Source organism: Hippopotamus amphibius, chromosome 15 (genome assembly GCF_030028045.1).
Source record: "Hippopotamus amphibius kiboko isolate mHipAmp2 chromosome 15, mHipAmp2.hap2, whole genome shotgun sequence".
NCBI classification, from domain to species: Eukaryota; Metazoa; Chordata; class Mammalia; order Artiodactyla; family Hippopotamidae; genus Hippopotamus; species Hippopotamus amphibius.
The window spans coordinates 61,788,831-61,807,937 of NC_080200.1; the positions used below are offsets into that span (position 1 = coordinate 61,788,831).

The 19,107-nt window shown below is 39.7% G+C and overlaps 1 protein-coding gene across 1 annotated transcript in view; it reads right to left on the bottom strand.

Annotated features, from left to right (window-relative positions):
- MARCHF6 (membrane associated ring-CH-type finger 6) overlaps positions 1 to 19,107 on the bottom strand; it is a 74,176-nt gene that overhangs the window by 11,989 nt on the left and 43,080 nt on the right. Inside the window, exons 13-22 of the mRNA XM_057710155.1 lie at positions 18,597 to 18,665; positions 18,443 to 18,517; positions 17,325 to 17,459; positions 15,245 to 15,364; positions 14,367 to 14,467; positions 11,727 to 11,864; positions 10,216 to 10,417; positions 7,586 to 7,655; positions 4,627 to 4,808; positions 2,557 to 2,691 (exon numbers count right to left, since the gene is read on the bottom strand). Of these exons, the coding sequence (XP_057566138.1) occupies positions 2,557 to 2,691; positions 4,627 to 4,808; positions 7,586 to 7,655; positions 10,216 to 10,417; positions 11,727 to 11,864; positions 14,367 to 14,467; positions 15,245 to 15,364; positions 17,325 to 17,459; positions 18,443 to 18,517; positions 18,597 to 18,665 (1,227 nt within the window). The remainder of the gene's footprint in view (positions 1 to 2,556; positions 2,692 to 4,626; positions 4,809 to 7,585; positions 7,656 to 10,215; positions 10,418 to 11,726; positions 11,865 to 14,366; positions 14,468 to 15,244; positions 15,365 to 17,324; positions 17,460 to 18,442; positions 18,518 to 18,596; positions 18,666 to 19,107) is intronic.

A 19,107-nucleotide genomic window follows, 5' to 3' on the forward strand; every position in this document is an offset into this window, starting at 1 on the left:
CCAGTTACGTCAGCCAGGGCATGGGCATGTTTGGTCATGTGGTTTGGACGTGCTCACGGTTTGCCTGCATTCAGACAGGATTATGGAGGGTCTGATTCTGTCTTGGTTCATCATGGTCCCAGAGGGCCTTGTACAGTGCTGCTGTTCTGTCAGCTGCTTGCATCCAGCAGGAGGCCTAACTCCTGGGCCTCAGGGGCTGCTTTGCTTTTTTTCAGTGCTGTGCACTGCACAACCTCAGCAGGCACATACCACCTGTGTGCCACATCTGCAGTGTTCACTTGGGTTACGGGAGCGTCTGCCTGACCCCTTCACTACAAGGCTGTGTTTCCCTCTGAGGTAACAACTAATCTGTAAGGTGAGACTTCATCATAATGCAAACAACCACTTCTCCAGTGGCATCAAAACAGGACTGCAAACTCTTCTCCCATAGAGTGACAGGGGTCTACGTCCCCTTCCCTTAAATCTGGGCCAACCTGTGACTTGCTGATACCCAGCAGAATGTAGTGAAAAGCAATGCTGCAAGACTTCTGAGATGAAGTCATAAAATGTGATGCAGCATCTGCCTTGTTTGTTGGGACATTCATTTTCTTGAAGTGCAATGTAAGAAGCCCAAGTAGTTTGAGGTGTAAAAATCTGTAAAAATCCCAAGTACATCCAAGGGCTCCAGCCAATAGCCCAGAGGAGGTGCAACCAACGACCAGCACCGACCCTCACACATGAGTGATGACATCTCCAAATGAAGCCAGATAATAACACTTGGCCACTAAGTCTTCCCAGATGACACTCCAGGTAACATGAAACAGACACAAGCCAATATACCCTGTCTTAATTTCTGACCCACAGACTCTGTGGGCAAAATAAACGGTTGTTTTAAGCCAGTAAGCTGGAGCTGCAAGGTAACTTGTTATTGCAGCACAGCAGCTAAAGACCCAAGAGCTTTCACCTGATGGATTCAGCATCCACTGACAATCCTTGGAATCAATTATTTTGTTAATTATTGCAAAACAATAATTTCCCTAATTAATTCTGTTAATTCTTCTACCTTTATTAGTTGGCATCATTCTGTGAAAACTAGCTTTCCTTTCATCACCGATGCTATTAGACTACACCACAATGCAGCTCCTACAGAAAGGCATCATATGTGCTTAACAATTTCCCTTTCTTGGGACTTCCCTGGTGGCGCAGTGGTTAAGAATCCGCCTGCTAACACAGGGCACACGGGTTCCATCTCTAGTCTGGGAAGATCACACATGCTGCAGAGCAACTAAGCCCACGCACCACAACTACTGTGCCTGTATGCTGCAACTACTGAAGCCCGTGTGCCTAGAGTCCGTGCTCCGCAACAAGAGAAGCCACTGCAATGAGAAGCCCCGCGCACTGCAACAACGAGCAGCCCCCACTTGCCCGCAACTAGAGAAAGCCCATGCATAGCAATAAAGACTCAACACAGTCAAAAATAAATAAATTAATTAAATAAAATTTTTGAAAAAAATTTCCCTTTCTTGCTCCCTTTCACTTCGGTTCTAACCTCTAAGCATACCGGATGAGAAGCAGCCCCCTATATACATATGCTCTGTCTCACTTCAAGGTCTGCCCACTCACTCCCTCCTGGACTACATGTCTTCCTTCCTCACCCACTCCTCTGCACTATATTATGCTGTCCCAGACACTGTCTCCTACAGAAAACCGTATCTAAAACCCCCTAAGCCGGGTAAATACCTTTCCCACACGATGCTGCGATCCTTGCGCTTGCCCCAATCACAGCACTGTCTACCTAGCTTTCCCACCAGGCTGGAAGGTCCCCAAGAAGTTCTTGCATTAGCCTCACCTGCATCTGAGCTATATACTACAGGATCTGGGCACACATTAAAGCATCCAAGTAAATATCTGCTGTTAAATGAAGTTTATAGGGGTCATCCTTCATCTGGAAAGTAGAGGGTAATTTTCATTTCTGGAAAATTCATCATAATCTACTAAGAGAAGATTTTTAAAACAAGGCTGAAAAATCTTTGAATGACAAGTCAATACCTATCTCTTGCCCCTAACACCTCTTAAAAACTTGAGGTCTATGACGTTAACTTCAAGCTCTAAGTACGACAGAAATGTTAAAATTTTTCCTCTGTGAGCATTTTAAAGCCTTTGCTGTGACCTGCACAGGTTCCCTCAGAATGCTCTTTTTAATACACCTGTGACTTTGCGGGGAAAATGCTGTAATTAGTCAAAAGTATAAGTTATTGCTTCCAGTCTCAAAGCCAAAAGGAGCAAGATATCTCACCCTAACTAAAAGTGAAAAGGTCAACACGTTAGTTTCTATCTTGAAATACTGGTGAAGCCTATAGTGACATTTCAACCTATAAAGCAAGGTATTTTAAAGAAGTTGCATGCGCTGAGTATCTTAAAAGCTGAAATGCATCATCTAATTGATTTTACAAGAGTTCCTACAAAAGCAAAAATTAAGGAGTCTTTCTAAACAAACTGCTTAAAATCACTTTAAACAAGAATTTTTCTGATTCCAAAAACATAAAGAAATATCATGAGCAGAAGACATGCACTTACCTGCCATGGGTAAAAAAGAGGAGTCTGATCCAAAGGAACCCTCAGGGGAGCAACAATAACCAGCTCGAACAGAAGGCCCAGGAGAAGCGGGACAACCCCAGCCAGCAGCACCGCCACGACCACGGTCTTCATGATCTGTGAGGGATGAAAGGCTGTGTCAGCGTCACAGTCTCTCTGACTTTTAGCCAAACTCTTTATCCCATAGGGAAGTTTATTCTTCTTCTTTGACCAAGTGTCTAACAGAACAAATATATACCTTAAATAATTTACATTTTATGTTACATGTTTAAATGAAATTTGAATGTTTAACTATAAAAACTCAAGATATAACAAAAACATGAAATTACTATGCATTGTTGCTACAAAATTACAGGAAATTCGTTTTATTACATATATTAAACCAGGTGGCTGTGCTGCTTTTCTCAACCTCAGCATCAGGAGTAGGCTTTTGTTTGTCCAAGAAAAGGTACTGGTTGTTGCAGGCCCTGATCCAATGGTGGCCACCCACCGGCTGACTCGTGACCCCTGAGATGGACTGGCATAGTTGAAGGGCTCTGTATAACCCCAGTTAAGGTAATTAACCAAGTTGATCAAATTAGCTCCCTTGACAACAGTACGGTCCAACAGAACTTACTATGACGACAGAAATGTCCTGTATCTGCGTTGTGCAATATGGTAGCCATTAGCCACATGGCTGCTCTATGAGCACAGCTCTAGAATTTGGACGAAGTGGCAAAATGAAAATAAAGTAGACACAAAGAGAAAAGGAGAGATAATAGCCAAGAGCCACTATGAAATCCTGACAAAGAAATCAGTTTTTAAAGTGGCCTTGATGTCCCTTTTACTTAAGGTAGCCTCAGTGAGTACATCTGTTTCAACAGCAAGAGATTAAAATGGTGTGCATTAAGACGCAGTACCTACTTCTTTACGTGGCAATATGGTATGGAAGAATATCAAATGAAATCTGGTACTAGTTTCTGTATTTTAAATATAGGTAAGTGCCCCATTCTCTTACGGATTACACAGCAATCAAACCCCACCATTCTTAACATACAATGCATCTTGTGTGTTTTTCTTTCAACACTAATATTAAACAGCTATCAAACTTTCAGTGAAATCAAAATATAAATTCAGATACAAAACTACAGTTGATTATACAAATGAAAAGGCATAAAGTAGTGACATAAACATATTTACCAGTCATAGCCAACGGTACAATCAATAAATTGCCATCTTACAGTGACATTTTTTCCCCTACCTTTGTGACAATTAAGTTCTTTACTGAGAGTAATAACTCCCATTACTTACTACACTTTCACACTAGCCAGGACATTCTTGAAGAGCAACAGACTATAATTAAAGGAGTCCCATTTACATGAAACACATTGACTCAATCCTGAAATCAAGATTTTATGATTAGAAATTTTTTTAAAATCAGATTTTAGCAAAAATATTATTAAAAGAAAATTCTACTGAAACTGATTCTAAATTCTACAGAACATCTTATTACTCAAGGGCCTTACTGCATCATTTAATAGCATGATTTTCTTATTTATTTATTTATTTTGTTGGCTGTGTAGGGTCTTCGTTGCTGCACACGGGCTTTCTCTAGTTGCGGAGAGCGGGGGCTACTCTTCATTGTGGTGCGCAGGCTTCTCATTGCGGTGGCCTCTCTTGTTGCAGAGCACGAGCTCTAGGAGCGTGGGCTTCAGTAGCTGTGGCACATGGGCTCAATAGTTGTGGCTCACGGGCTTAGTTGCTCCGTGGCACGTGGGATCTTCCTCGGGCAGGGATTGAACCCTCGTCCCCTGCATTGGCAGGCGGATTCTTACCCACTGCGCCACCTAGGAAGTCCGATTTTCTTTTAACCCTCAAATACATCGGACTATGTTTCTTAGAATGAACCAGAAAACTACTGTCTTAAAGGAATACTCCTTCTAATTCAAAAAATCAAGTCTCTTGACCCTATCAACACAGTGAAGAAACAAAAGTGAAAAGATTAAAAGAAATTACTGGAAAAACGTTCACTACTTCTGTCAGACAAGATGAGTCTTTATTAGAAAAACCTACCATGAGGGACCACTCCTTAACCTTCTGGAAGATGACTCTGCGTCCCTGTGGCATCCATGCCACCAGCACCGTCACTGCCCTGATGGTTAGCCAGCAAACGTAGAGACCACAAGCAGCTGTGTAGAGTTCATGGATTTTGGCCGTCCCCGTCCAAAATGACATTAACCAACGGCCGGCAAATACTGAAAACAGAAAGCCTGATAAATGAGACATGTGGTCATGTGAAGAGAACTCTAATCTTGACGTCAACGTTGTACTACTAGCATTCTCAAACACTTCAATCATTTTCAGTGATTATTAAAAAGACATCACATTTTGACACATCAGTGTCTTCATTAAAAGCAAACAAACAAAACAAAAGCCAAAACCCCCAAGTTCAAAAGAACATAATTATCAGACTAAGAGACATCCAGACCACACTAAGTCACTGGGGATGAGCTCTCCTGTGACAGACATCCTGACTTGCCGGATGAATTACTTTTTCTCTGGGGGCTGAAACGACTCGAAGGGGGTGTTGTTTTTGTTGTTTGTATCATCAAATGAAATCATTATGCACATAACAGGACAGAAATGGAGAACTGACTTTCTATTATTTGTGTTGTCAATACTTCTGATATTTAGGAACATTACAAACACTTCAGAGTAACTTTCTTTCAACTAGGTCATTTATTAAGACAGAAAACTAAGCTTATTTTAATAAGAAGTGGGCACAACAACAAGGAATACCACACTAATTTTCTTAGGAAAAAAACTAAGATCTAAATATAATGAAACTTAGGAAACGTGAAATTTGTTTAAGGGACTGCCTCACACAAAGAGTTATTACAAATAAACTCCACAATGTACCCACAAAAATCTAACTATCAGGCAAGATCACTTCTATAGCAACTTTCTTTACATGGTTACTTCTTAATAAGGCAGGAGAAAAGAGCAAGACCCTCATTTCCAGTGTTGTCTTCCCCTTCATACAGTACTTATCTGTTAGTTTTGAATGTCTAAAAGGAGCTAGTGGCTGTGCTGAACAACTTCCATACATTTTCTCATCAACCCCCCCAACAACCCTGCAAGCAGCAACAAACTCCATTCTGAAGACTGAGAAACAGGAGGCTCAGCAACAGAACGCTGCCCAACCAAGGTCACACACGGGTGGAGGCTGAATGTGAACTCACGTCTACGTGACAAAGCTCATGCTCTTGACTACTGACCCACTCTGCCTCCAATCAAACTACACTACCTCAACAGTCAGGTTTACAAGCCATAATGCTAATAATGCTACAGACTTCTTTGCAACTTCACAAAGAACAGCTTGCATATGAAGATAACTCAGTTTTAAAGACAAATACATGTAAATATTACATGAAATAAACACATGTGCATGTTAAAGATATAAAAATATCACCGGTAATTCTGTAAAAATGTCTAGCATTCTATATACATATATATTTCTACTCCAAAGGTTTTTGTTGTTCTTTTTTGATTGACTGGTTTTAAAAAATTTAAAGGCCGCTTTTAATTCCACACTTCACATATTTCTGAAGTGCTTCTGAGAAGTTAGGGTTAGTTTCTAGTATGTAGTAACTTAGCATTACTTACAATGTAGCAACAGGACAATAACCCACGGGGAAAACAGCATCCCTACCCTCTTAAACGTGTGCTATGACAACAAGCACTTCTATGACCAAACGTAGCTGCATTCCTTCCACTAGATGGTGGGACTAGATTAACAGGGAAATATTTACCCAACAATCTTCAATGACATTAAAGCACTTGTATTGCCATATTCAAGTACTAAAACTAGGTTTCCTTCCTTTGTTAACTTTTTAATATTTCTGATAAAAACGGAACATAAAAACCACAAAAGTAAAGCTGTCTAAAGTTCAAAAATAAGTTTTCTCAACAATATGTTTACTACACTACACCCAATGGTTAACTAGACTTTGTCATTTTAACAGCTGACATCTGAGTAATGAACTTAAGAGCAAAGTTCTAATGGTCAAAAATCACTGTGCAGAAACAGTGAAAAACAAAACAAAACAAACTTTATTTTCACCAGTTTAAGGTAAATCACAACTCTTACAAATTAGAAAATTATCTTTTTTTTTAAGAAACCTCCCTTGAAATTAACTAGTTGCTTTTCCCTAGCCTTAGCCCTCATGCGAAAACTAGAGTATTTAATATAAATTTGATTTGTAAAGTTATATTGCATTAGTGCTCAAATCAAAACACTAACTCAGTAACATTTACATACTTGATAAGACCTGAAAATTATCTTCCACTTAATGATTACATAAGTGGCTAACATACAACAGTATGATTTAGAATTTTCTGGCTTGCTAGAAACTCTAACTAGGAGGCTGCGGGGCAGCAAGCTGTGTCTGACACTTTGTCACTGGCTTTGACTCCACTCCGTGACCTCTGCAGAGGATGACAAATTACCATATTCATCGACAGCTTCTTCCTTGTCAGGTGAAGAAACACTGTTCAGCTGAAATTTAGGGATTAGTATTATGATTACCAGGTGATAAAGGGAACAGCCTGGCTTCATAAAAGTCTTCAGCAACAGCATGCAGTGGATTGGAATGATAATTGCATAATGAAGGCAAACATAAGTAACATCAAAACACTGACTTGAAAAAAATGACTTAAGCCACACAGATGTCTTTTTGAGAACCCATACTGCAATAAGACAATGTCCATGTAAAATGAGTGACCATAAGTACTTTACTTTCAAAAATGAATCATAAATTATACACTGACTCTGTCCCTCTCTGCTCCAATACAAATGAGTGCAATGAAATGGAGAGCCCTATATAGAATAAAATTCCATATTCAATAAAAATGAGGGGAAACTACTTCAAGTTTATATTTGATGAAAGATCACATCTCAGCAAGATATACCCTTTTAAAACAAAGCATTTTCTCAAGATGTCATTAGCGGAGAGCTAGGATAAGCTCATACCTGGTAGAGTAAGGCAGATGAGGCTGGCGATCAGCAAGGTTATACACATGAAGACAATCAACAAAAATATCTGCAAGGCAAAACAGCAGTGCGTAAACAGGACTCACAGGTGCTCGATGTACTTCATGACACCCCTCAATGAAACAACACAATTCTCCCAGTAAAAACAATCTGCCTATATTTGTATTTCCAGAATTCCTTCCACTTCACATAAAAAGAAAATTTTCATTTTAGGTAATATTAACTATAATTTTGGCCAAAAGGAAATTGTGTCCACTTTCATATAATCAGATACATCGGTAAGCACAAGCAAATATATTTTAAATCAGAGAGCACAAAAATAAAACAATTAGCTTAAATTTCCCCTATTAATTAAAGCTAAAAACATTCGCTTATTTTTATCAAATTCCAAAAAACAACTTTTCATGAAAGGAAAGCTTATGCTCTAACAGTGCTAACCAATTAGAACTTTCTGTGATGATGGAAATGGCCACCCCTGCACTGCCCAACACAGGAGACACTGGCACAAGTGGCCACTGAGCACCTGATGTGGGGTCACTGTGAATGAGTAAAGGACTTTTAAATTCTATTTACTTTGAGTGCATGTGTTGTCTACAAGAAATGTACCTTTTTCCTTTCTTTAGTTTTACTGAGGTATACCTAAAAAAAACTGTAATATATTTAAAGTGTTCCATGTGATCTGATATATGAAGACACTGTGAAGGGATTCCCACCGTCAAGCTAATGAACACATCCATCACCCTGCATATTTACAAAGTGTATTTATTTTTAATTAAGTTTAAAAATAAGCAGCCATTGTAGCTATAGCTGGTAGCTCCTACACTGAGAAGTGCAGATAGAAAGGAAACACATTGGGACTTCCCTGGTGGCACAGTGGTTAAGAATCCACCTGCCAATGCAGGGGACACGGGTTCGATCCCTAGTCTGGGAAGATCCCACATGCCCCAGAGCAACTAAGCCCTCGAGCCACAACTACTGAGCCCAAGTGCCACAACCACTGAAGCCCAGGCACCTAGAGCCCGTGCTCCGAAACAAGAGAAGCCACAACGAGAAGCCTGTGCACCACAACAAAGAGTAGCCCCCACTTGCCGCAACTAGAGAAAGCCTGCGCGCAACAATGAAGACCCAATGCAGCCAATAAAAAATAAATAAATTTGTTTAAAAAAAGAAAAGAAAGAAAGGAATCACACTGAGACAAGAGGGAAGCAGCTACCCTGGACGGAAAGACAGAGTGCTGCCTGCCTCACCATGACCAAGCCCAGCGGGCAGAGCACAGGAAGACTGGAAAGCACTGACGATAACACCCCCAAAGGGGGCCTGGAGCCTTGGTCAGCAGCTTTCACCGCCTAAGAAACCCCTTAGTGATTCTCTCTCTAATTTGGACCAGAAAGTATCTTCTGCTTAGAAACTATTTTTCATCAATCCAAGAGCTTCCTCTCTCACAGCTCCTTGCCATCTCTGAGAGCTCCCGCCCCATCTCGTGCAGTCGCCTGCCCCTCCCCCTCCAGACATTCACTTCCCTGCAGTTCCATACCTACATGTCTAACCTGCCTCTTGTCCTGACAAGGCCTGCAATAGCCTTCCCACTCTCATTTCTTAATCTGCCTGACCTCCTAATTTTAAAGACTTAAAGGTATCAACTCCTCCACAAAACTTCCTAAACAACTTTCAAAGAAGAGTTCTGCGAAGCAAGAAGTGAGCAATCACATAACATGCTACTAGTACAGCAAGTGAGGTAAGGACTGACACCTGGCCACTGAATTTACCACCATGCAGGTCACTAGGGAGCCTTGACAGGAACAGTTTTGGTGGAGTATGGGGGAAAGTCTTGCTGAGGCAGGTACTTCCTTAACCAATCTGGTCTTCAGTTTTATCGGATGTAAACAAGAGATTACTACTCATACCTTGAGCACTGGGATTAATACTACAAGGATTAAAGAAAGAAAAACACTAAAATGCCCATTCCAGTTTGTGACACACAGTTGAAGTGAATCAAGAATGTTAATGTCTCGGGCTTCCCTGGTGGCGCAGTGGTTGAGAGTCCACCTGCCAGTGCAGGGGACACGGATTCGATCCCTGGGCGGGGAGGATCCCACATGCCGTGGAGCAGCTGGGCACGTGTGCCGCAACTACTGAAGCCCGTGTGCCTAGAGCCTGTGCTCTACAATGAGAGAAGCCACCACAATGAGAAGCTGTGCACCACAAAGAAGAGTAGCCCCCACTCTCCACAACTAGAGAAAGCCCACATGCAGCAATGAAGACCCAGCAATGAAAACCCAATGCAGCCAATAAATAAATAAATTTATAAAAAAAAAAAAAAGGAATGTTAATGTCTCATTTGGTCTAGGGTCTTCCATCTTGTTCCTTTCAAACAGCAAAGACCAACAGCACATGGAATCCCAACTCCATGGCCCACCTCTAAAATTTGATAACCGTATCTGACATTTACATATATTACAAGTGTTGCATAATGAAAGGACTGAAATGGGGTTCTTGTCAGAAGAATGTAAGATATGTCTACACAGAGGACTACATACTATAACAGCACCAAAACTTCTCAACAGATATTTGAAAAAAATCGACTTCTGTTAAGTCTGTACAGTACCTACCCTGAGTGGAAAATTTAAAGGCCGGCGGTAAGGCTGAAAGCCAACAGGCCCTCCCTGCTGGAGTATGGCTTGGTGGGCTGCATGCAGGCCTTCCCCCACCACAGGAATAGCGTTATTTCGAGCATGCTGGTTATTGTTAACTTGCTGGTTTGCACTGTTCTCATTTTCTTCCTGGTCTCCCAACAAATAGGAATGAAGATCCCTGGGTAAAAATTGCATCAGTGAAAACTCTCACCTCAGATCAGAGTAAAGCAGCATGTGCGAGACTTACTTTCTTGACAATCATTACTTAGACGGAGAAAATGTACAAGTAAAATCCATACACAGCACTGCTATTACCTCAATTCACTCTAAATGTTGCTGTCTACTTTAAATTAAACCTTTCCAAATTTAATTAGCATACAGAATAACCCATAAACCAAATCTATTTTATGTTTTCTTCAGCCAGTATCTAAGAAGAAATCAGTAATGGGAAAAAAAAAGAAAAAAAGTGGGCAATGAACAAGATATCCTATGTGAAGAATTTTAGGGAAAAAAATATCAACTTTTTTTTCACTATAGATGACTACTGTGCCTGCTGTGACATACAGCTCAACTAAAACCTCCAAGCCACAAATCAGTTAAGGCACAGATGAGATGGGGGAAGGAGAAGGCTCATGGTAGGGCATCGAGCTAAGTTTAGTGAAGGATAAATGTTCAAATACAACCAAATGTATATAGGCATCCCTTGGAGATACTGTGGGTCTAGTTCCAGAGCACTGCAATAAAGCAAATATTGTAGTAAAGCGATCAAGTTTTGTGGTTTCTGAGTGCATATAAAAGTTATGTTTACTGTAATCTGTTAAGTGTGCAATAGCATTATGTCTTTAAAAACAACGTATATGCCTTAACTTAAAAATCCTTTATTGCTAAAAAATGCTAACCGTCATCTGACGATGCAGGGTTGCCAAAAACCTTCAGTTTGTAAAAAATACAGTGTCTGTGAAGCACAATAAAAACAAAGTATGCCTGTATTTCACATTAAGGTATCTACAGGATGCCACATATTTTCTGGAAAAAATGTTTAAACTACCAAGATTCAACTTCTAAATAAGTATATAATATATAAAGCTTTAAAAAACATAAATGCATCATGCTGACTAAATGACTAAGAAATCAGATCTGAGAAGAGCTCATTTATCAGCTTAGGACTTCTAAAATAAGGGTAACTTGGTTTGTTTTTAATGCACTAAAAAGTATTTTATTTTTACCCTGTGTAATGAAATGAAAGAATCTGGGCCAGGAGCAACCCTCTATAAGAGGGTAAAAACAGGTACACATTCTCCATAAAAGGATAGACAATGATTAGAAAGGTAAGAAAAATTAAAAACTTTAATAAGTATTTACACCTGCAGATATCACTAAATTGTCTCTTATTAAAACTAACTTTTCCTGAGTGGGGCATACTTTTTCAGAAAGGTTATTAAAATTGATACAAATGACACAACTACAAGTCACCTGCCTGTACTTACAGCAAGTATCCAGCGGTAACAGTCCACGCTCGCACCAGCCCCTTCAGCCACTGCCGCGTGTGTCCCTGTTCAAGTAACGCTGGTAAGACAACTTGAAGCAGAAGCAGCTCAAGGGACAGTTCACTCACTGGTGCATCACTAAGATGATAACAAAAAGCCATAATTTACAATGTGAATTCGAGTTTCCATTACAACTGCATCACATTAAACACTGAATGGAATGATAGCAAAACACCTTGAAGAGTCAAATGAACTCACTGTCTTTATCACCTCATATCCATTCTCTCTTGAAGCCAGCAAGGCTTCCCCCTCAAACATCACCAAAACTGTTTCTGACAAGGGCTGCCAATGACCTTCATGTTGTTAAAGTGATGGTCAGATCTTGGTCCTCACCTCACGTGCTGCATTAGCAGCATATCATACAACTGGTCACTCCTTGCTCCTCAAAACACTTTCTCCATGAACACCTTTCCAAGACATGCTGGTTCCTCTCCATCTCCCTGACCTAGAAACAGTGAAGGGCCCCCTGCTTTTCTCTCCTCTTATCTACATGTGCTCTTTGGATGAATGTAACTTCCTGTGGCAACCTCCTGTGGCTTCAAATAGCACCTTTCCGTAAATTTCTATCTACTACTCAGACATCTTCCCAGTTCCTAACTTACATACTCAAAGTGCGAGCTCAATGTTTCACAGCACACACACGGCGCACCTCACATTCATCACGTTCAGTATCAAAGCCCCACTCTTCCCCTTAAATCCCGCTCTTTCACATCTTCCTCATCTTAGTAAATGGCAACTCCATCCTTCCAGGTGCTCAGGACAGATACTTAGATCCTTGACTGCCTTTCTTCACCCCACATTCAAACAGCCAGAAAATCCTATTGACTGTACCCTCATATCCTAAATCTAACCACTTTTCATGACCTCCACTGCCACTTCTTCTGTCTCAGCCGCCCTCGCCTCTCACCAGGATGGCTGCATTAACCTCCCAGCTGCCTTCCTGCTTCAGCCCCGGCCATCCCAACCCCGGCTTTTTTCGTCACAGCATCCAGAGTGATCCCCGTGAAACCTATGTCAGATCACTCCCCTGCTCAACCTTTCCAAGAACCAGCCAAATCACTCAAGTTAAAGCCAAAGTGCTCATATTGGCTTATAAGGCTCTCTAGGACCTGGCTTTCCATGACTTCTCTGACCTCACAGCTGACTACTTTTCTCCTTTTACTGCAACAAAACTGGCCTCCCTGCTGCTCCTCAGACCTCGATGCCACCGCACTTGCCTACCCCGCTGCAAGGACACTCTGCCTTCAGGGATTCACATGGCTCACTCCCTCCTCACCTCCTTCAGGGCCCTCCTCAACTGTCACTCCTCAGGTCCTCACCAGTCACTTCTTTGCTTCATTTTTTCCCATAGCACTTATGACCCTCTGACATACTATTATCTATTTTATTGGCTGTCTCCCCCACTGAAATATAAGCTCCACAAGGGCACAGAGTTTTCTTGATTCTGTTTTGTTAACTGTTATATCCCTTATACATAGAAAAGTACCTGGTATATAATATGCCCTCAATTTTGCTGAATGGAAGAAGAGACTAACACTGTTACAAAAACTTTGCTAAACTTCTAGGTATAAAGGACTATCAAAATGGGTCTATTCCAACAATATATAAAGTCAAAAACTGTGCTTCCTGGTTCTCACTATGGCGACCTAAATACACAAGGAGGGAGAACTGACTTTCTCTAGGTAGGGAAAAACTCAGAGAACAAAACCTCAATTTGGGTTCTGAGGAAAGACAGCAAAAGCATGGCAGGCAAACATGGGGAAGAAGGTCACTCCAAACAGAGAGGGAGAGACCAGCTAGGTATTTATGGGGAGACTCAATGGAAGCTGAGCGTGGCTGGAAAGGAGAATTCAAGTCAGACAATGCTGGACAAGATGCTCAAAAGGCTTTGTGAGATGCCAAGCCGTGTGTGTCATTCTAAATGACCAGCCATTATCGCATACATTATGCAGGAGGAGGTGGGTGTGCTAAGGATGGATTATAAATGGAGAACAACAGGGAGGCCTATACACTAAGGTACTAAGTGGTAAATCGTGTTGAATTAGATAAAAGACTGTAAAGAATCAGAACTGACAAGATTTAAAGACTAATTACAAGTAAATCTGAGGAAGAAATCCAATTCGCCGGGCACATTTAGCTGATGGAAGGGGTGAGGCAAATCACTGGAAAGGGGGGGTCTAGGAGGAATGGTGGGGACCAGGTTTCCAGGTAATTTAAGTCTTTAAACCAAAAAAGATTTTCCATTTATAAGCCATATTTCCTATTTTAATCTATAATTAAATGTATAACTATGGCTACATAACGTGCTTTTTGTACACAGATGATGCTACTAGGTATCTCATAAGGACAGTTAAATATTTCAGGGCTAAACAAAGGTACACTTCATTTGCAGAAAAGTCAGTCTTTCTTTGGAAAATGTAACTGCTAAACTAACGTTTATGTGGTTTAGAACACGGCAAAATTTAGTTATCAGATGACTTCTAATATCTGTAAGAAATGAATGCTTTAAATAAACATACTCTGAATATCAAATCCCTAACAGAGTTAAATTAGTAAAGCTTCCAAATTTCAAAAACTTACCTATAGAGCATGACATTGTATGGAAGAAAATTAGGCAGCAGACTCTTAATTATCCGTATAGGTAGCCAAAGCATCAGGAGTACAATGGAGCCAAAGACAATCTGCAGCAAGAAACAGGGCAGGGCACCATTTCCATCACTCCCGTAAGAGACAGGCAGGCTTCTCAATGTATGTATCAACCAACACACAATCCAAGTCCATGTGCGCCCAGGGCGCTGAGTGTTCTCACTCAACACACTATACTTGGGTCACTCCACATGGAGACTGCATTCCTGGGAGAGCTGATCCTCTCTCTCTCTAGCACAAAAGGGCTCAAACAGGAGTCACAAAGGATAATCACTGCATGGTAGGTGAAAAGAGAGCTAGCACCTCACAGTGAAGGATCAGAATTGCGTGCATCTTAATAAACCACCTGTAACAATGATAAGACATGATCTATACTAATGGCTACACAAGTTTCCAAAAGACACACATCACTGGCTTTCAGAATTTTATCTTGGAAAAACTTAGATTTAACTAGCTAATTTCTTCTCCCAGGCAGAGAAGAAACTTTGAGATGCTTTTGTTAAGAGTTCAACTTAGAAGCTATTAACAAGTCTCCACTGCTTCAATGAAAATTAAATGTAATTCAGAAACCCATAATTTGGCAATCAATTGTAACAGTAAAGAACCTAAAGGCATTTTTGTTTACTAACATTTATTTTATCAAAGTAACCAATAAAACAGCTATTTGATAACCAACTTCCAGAGGCTTAGATAAACCTAAATTATTCAATCCCCTCTACCAGTCTTCCTGACCAAAAAAAAATCAAAAAACAAAAAACTAAAGGGTAGCCCATATTACTTTAAAAACAATTTTAAAAAAAAAGTATGCTTACCACTGACAAAATAAATCTTCGGAGATGCCTATAAATAGGCAAGTGAATCATTTCTTGTACTGGATTAAAATCTGGATCATTCAAATTCCTTAGAAACCACAAGACACCAGGTCGAAGTACCTGCAAATATATTTTATACACTATATAATACTCACCAATGCCTTCAGGCTCTGTACTAAATGAACTAAAACATTAACAGAGAAATAAGCTCTGAAAATTATTTTGGCTTCTTACAAAATAAGCCCTAGAAAATTCATATAGTTTTCATGGAAAAAAGTTCTAAATCAGAATCTTTATTAAAACTATCCTGTATCTGATGTCCTTTGATGTTTTTATTCAATGGAAAAAAATTTAAGTACAATTTCTCACAAAATCTAGATTTCCAAGATGAAAAATAAGGTTTTTTGTTTGTTTGTTTGTTTTGGCTGTAGCATGCAGGATCTTAGTTCCCCGATCAGGGATCAAACCCACGCGCCCTGCAGTGGAAGCACAGTGTCTTAACCACTGGACCACCAGGGAAGTCTCCTAAAATAAGTATTTTTATAAGAATTATCACTATATTGTATAATCTGGAAAGGATTAGGTTACAATTTATAAGTGTTCTAAAAAGATGTGATTTGTCTTACACTTCCCCAAAAGAGTTACCTTAATTAAGAAACCCTTCGACTCCTTGGTATCTTTATTTTACTATCTACATCTTTTCTCCCTTGCTCAGCAGAAATCATCAGCCCTAGAGGCTGTGAATGACATGGCAATGGACGAGTCTGGGGATTAATTCTGGGTGGTTCGACCTCTGTGAGCTACCCTATATAAAGCATCACTCTGCCCAAATTCTATTTCTCCATCTTCTAATCAAAGGGGTTATTATATGTGACCTCTAAGGTTCCATCTAACTCCTAAATACTCAATTCTGTATCAACAAAAACTACCACATTGGTAAAACAAAACAAAACCAGTATAAAATAACACTGAACAACATAATTTAGAGATCGTAAAGAAGTACAATTTAAAAAACACATTATTAATGTAGTCTCAATCACTAATTTCGAAACAAGGATACAAGCTTTGCTTGCAAATAGAATTTCCTGAACTTGCACTATATGATTCAGAAGAATACTTTGGCCCCCAGGCTCATCCTCAACTCCTCACATCTCGCAAAGAGCAAAGTAACCAAGAACAGCACTAAGCCTTGTGCTTTTGTATCCCGTTCACACTGGGTTACTGGTCAGCCTGCTCCTTTAGGCCCTGCACATCTCCATCACCACTCTTAGTGGAGGAAGCCAACTTGCTCCACGCTCCAGCCTACTCCTCTCCAGGATGTAAAATCAAGGCGAGTGGAGACTGTGTCCTTGTTTCTCACTATTACCCCAGCACACAGCACAGTGTCTGGCGCAGAGGGAGTGGGCAGTACTATCTGTGGAAAGAATGCACAGCGCAAAGTACACTTATCAGAATGACTCAAGTTCTATACTTCCTTTTGCACCAGATGACTAAGCATGAGATATATACCAGTCAAATACTGACCGTTTTCATTGTCTTCAAATCAATAAGGACTGTACTCTGAAAACAAGATTAGTAAAAGCACCCATCTGGTGAGTGAACCAGAATCATAAAGGACCCTCACTATAATTCTATACTTAAGGTGCCTGCTTCAAGACCATTTTACATATTTGATCCTACAAAACATACCCTTTGGGTATTTCTAGCATTAAATGTCCCTGAATGAAGTCCAAAACAGGCTCACATCACATACGATTCCAAGAATATATATTTGAGAATAGTTAAGATATATACAAAGTAAAACAAGTGGTTTTAATTTTTTCCTCTCAGTCTACTCATCTTTCAAACTCATAACTAATTAGACAGAAATAATAAAACTTGTCAATTTTTTAAACAAATTACTAAAAAACAGTTTAAAGCAACTGAGCCAAAATAGTCTATAACTGTTCTCTCTTAGAAAAAAATAACAGAGAAAATGATTTAGCTAGGAAATCACCATAGCCTTTAAGGCATGACTTGTGGTTAAGGCAAAAGTCCTTTTCATAAATGTACAGTGTTGGCACTTCCCTGCAGAACTTACCTCTCTCAGTAACAGAATGAAGGAGGCAAAGTAGAACACATATACCATTCCCACCAGCCAATGCAGAAACATGGTAGTACCTGGAGCCGACTGAAAGCTCAGTTCTCGATCTTTCAGAGTAGCATCAAACATTTCCTAAATCAAAACAGAACAGGTAGAGAGATTTGTACCACTTATATCTGCTGTATTAACATTTTCATACTCTAGGAAGTGAATGAATCACTATGCGTGTAGGCTCTGATGTTTCTAGGATTACAGTTCTCTTAAAGCCATTTCATGGTATCACAGAAATACAAATGATTTAAGGTTGGATACTCTTTCAAAGATGTATATAACATTTTAGAAATTTTACAGAGGCAATACTGGTAAACCAATTGGTAAATAAGAACTTTACCAATGTTGCTATTGTGAAAGAACCATTTTAGGTCAACATAGTACCTTCCTTTCTTGGTTACAGGTCTGAATTCATGACAAGTTTTAATAGTAAGGTATGGGAGGAAATGTTATCTCAGAACCAAAAGCAGATTTTCCACATTTACATTTTTTTGAAAAGTAAAAAACTGATTATCACTGACAGTCATTAAAGATTTTAATCAAGACTGAGCAACTTAGTTCAAACATATGGTTAAGACTGAATTAATTACTACAAAGGCAGTCTTCTTTTCGGATTTTTTTTTTTTTTTTTGGTGCCCCATGGTGCTGCTTGTGGGAGTTCCCCAACCAGGGACTGAACTCAGGCCACAACAGTGAAAGCACCAAGTTCTAACCACTAGACCATGCGGGAACTCCCTCGGATTACTCTTTTTATGTATATAGCATCTTGGCATCTTCATAAAATTTAGAAGAGTTAAACGAGTAAGAAAATTCTCCACTGGTTATCAGAAAGATTCCAATCAAATTACTCTAACATCACAAATATGCACAAAGCCTCACAAAAATCACGTACTCAGGAAAAATTAGCAACACTAAGACTCTACAATGTACAGTGATACATTCTCAGAAAAAATAAGCAATTATCATCAAATACTGACTTTACATTAAAAGGAAGCTGTCCTAAAGACCACTTACTAAAAAGCCTTGACATTATCAGCTTGTGTGACGGTGAATAATAAACTCACCAGGGAGCAGACGTCCAGCCACCAGCCACAAATGAGAGGGAACACCCCAATCTCCACCACCACTAACAGAGAGACCTGAAGTAGAAATAAAGGTCGTCAGTATCACCCAAATGGGGAGAAACCATTTCCAGTCTTAACTTATAACAGGAATTACCTTCACAACAATATAGCAGACTCCCAGCAAGCGACGAGATCTATGAAATTTAACAAGAGTTGCCAAGCCCTATAGCATGTTGTCAAGGAAAAACTGAACATTTAAAGAAAGATACAGATAAACAACAAGGTCCTACTGTACAGCACAGAAAAACATATTCAGTATCCTATGATAAACCATAATGGAAAAGAATATTTTAAAAACAGAAGTATATATGTATAACAATCACTTTGCTGTACAGCAGAAATTAACGCAACATTATAAATCAACTATACTTCAATAAAAAAAGTTTAATTAAAAAAAGAAAGAGATACAATGAAACAGGTAACTATTTAAGCAACAATATTATTTGACAGAATTTATTTATTCCATATTTTTTTCTGCTCTCATCTCACTACAAATACCTACGACTTCTACTAAAAGGACAAGTGGAGAAAAAATAGTTTTGTCATTAATAAGAATGACCCTCGGGTAAGAATAGTAACATTACTGAACACCAGGTTGGTTCATT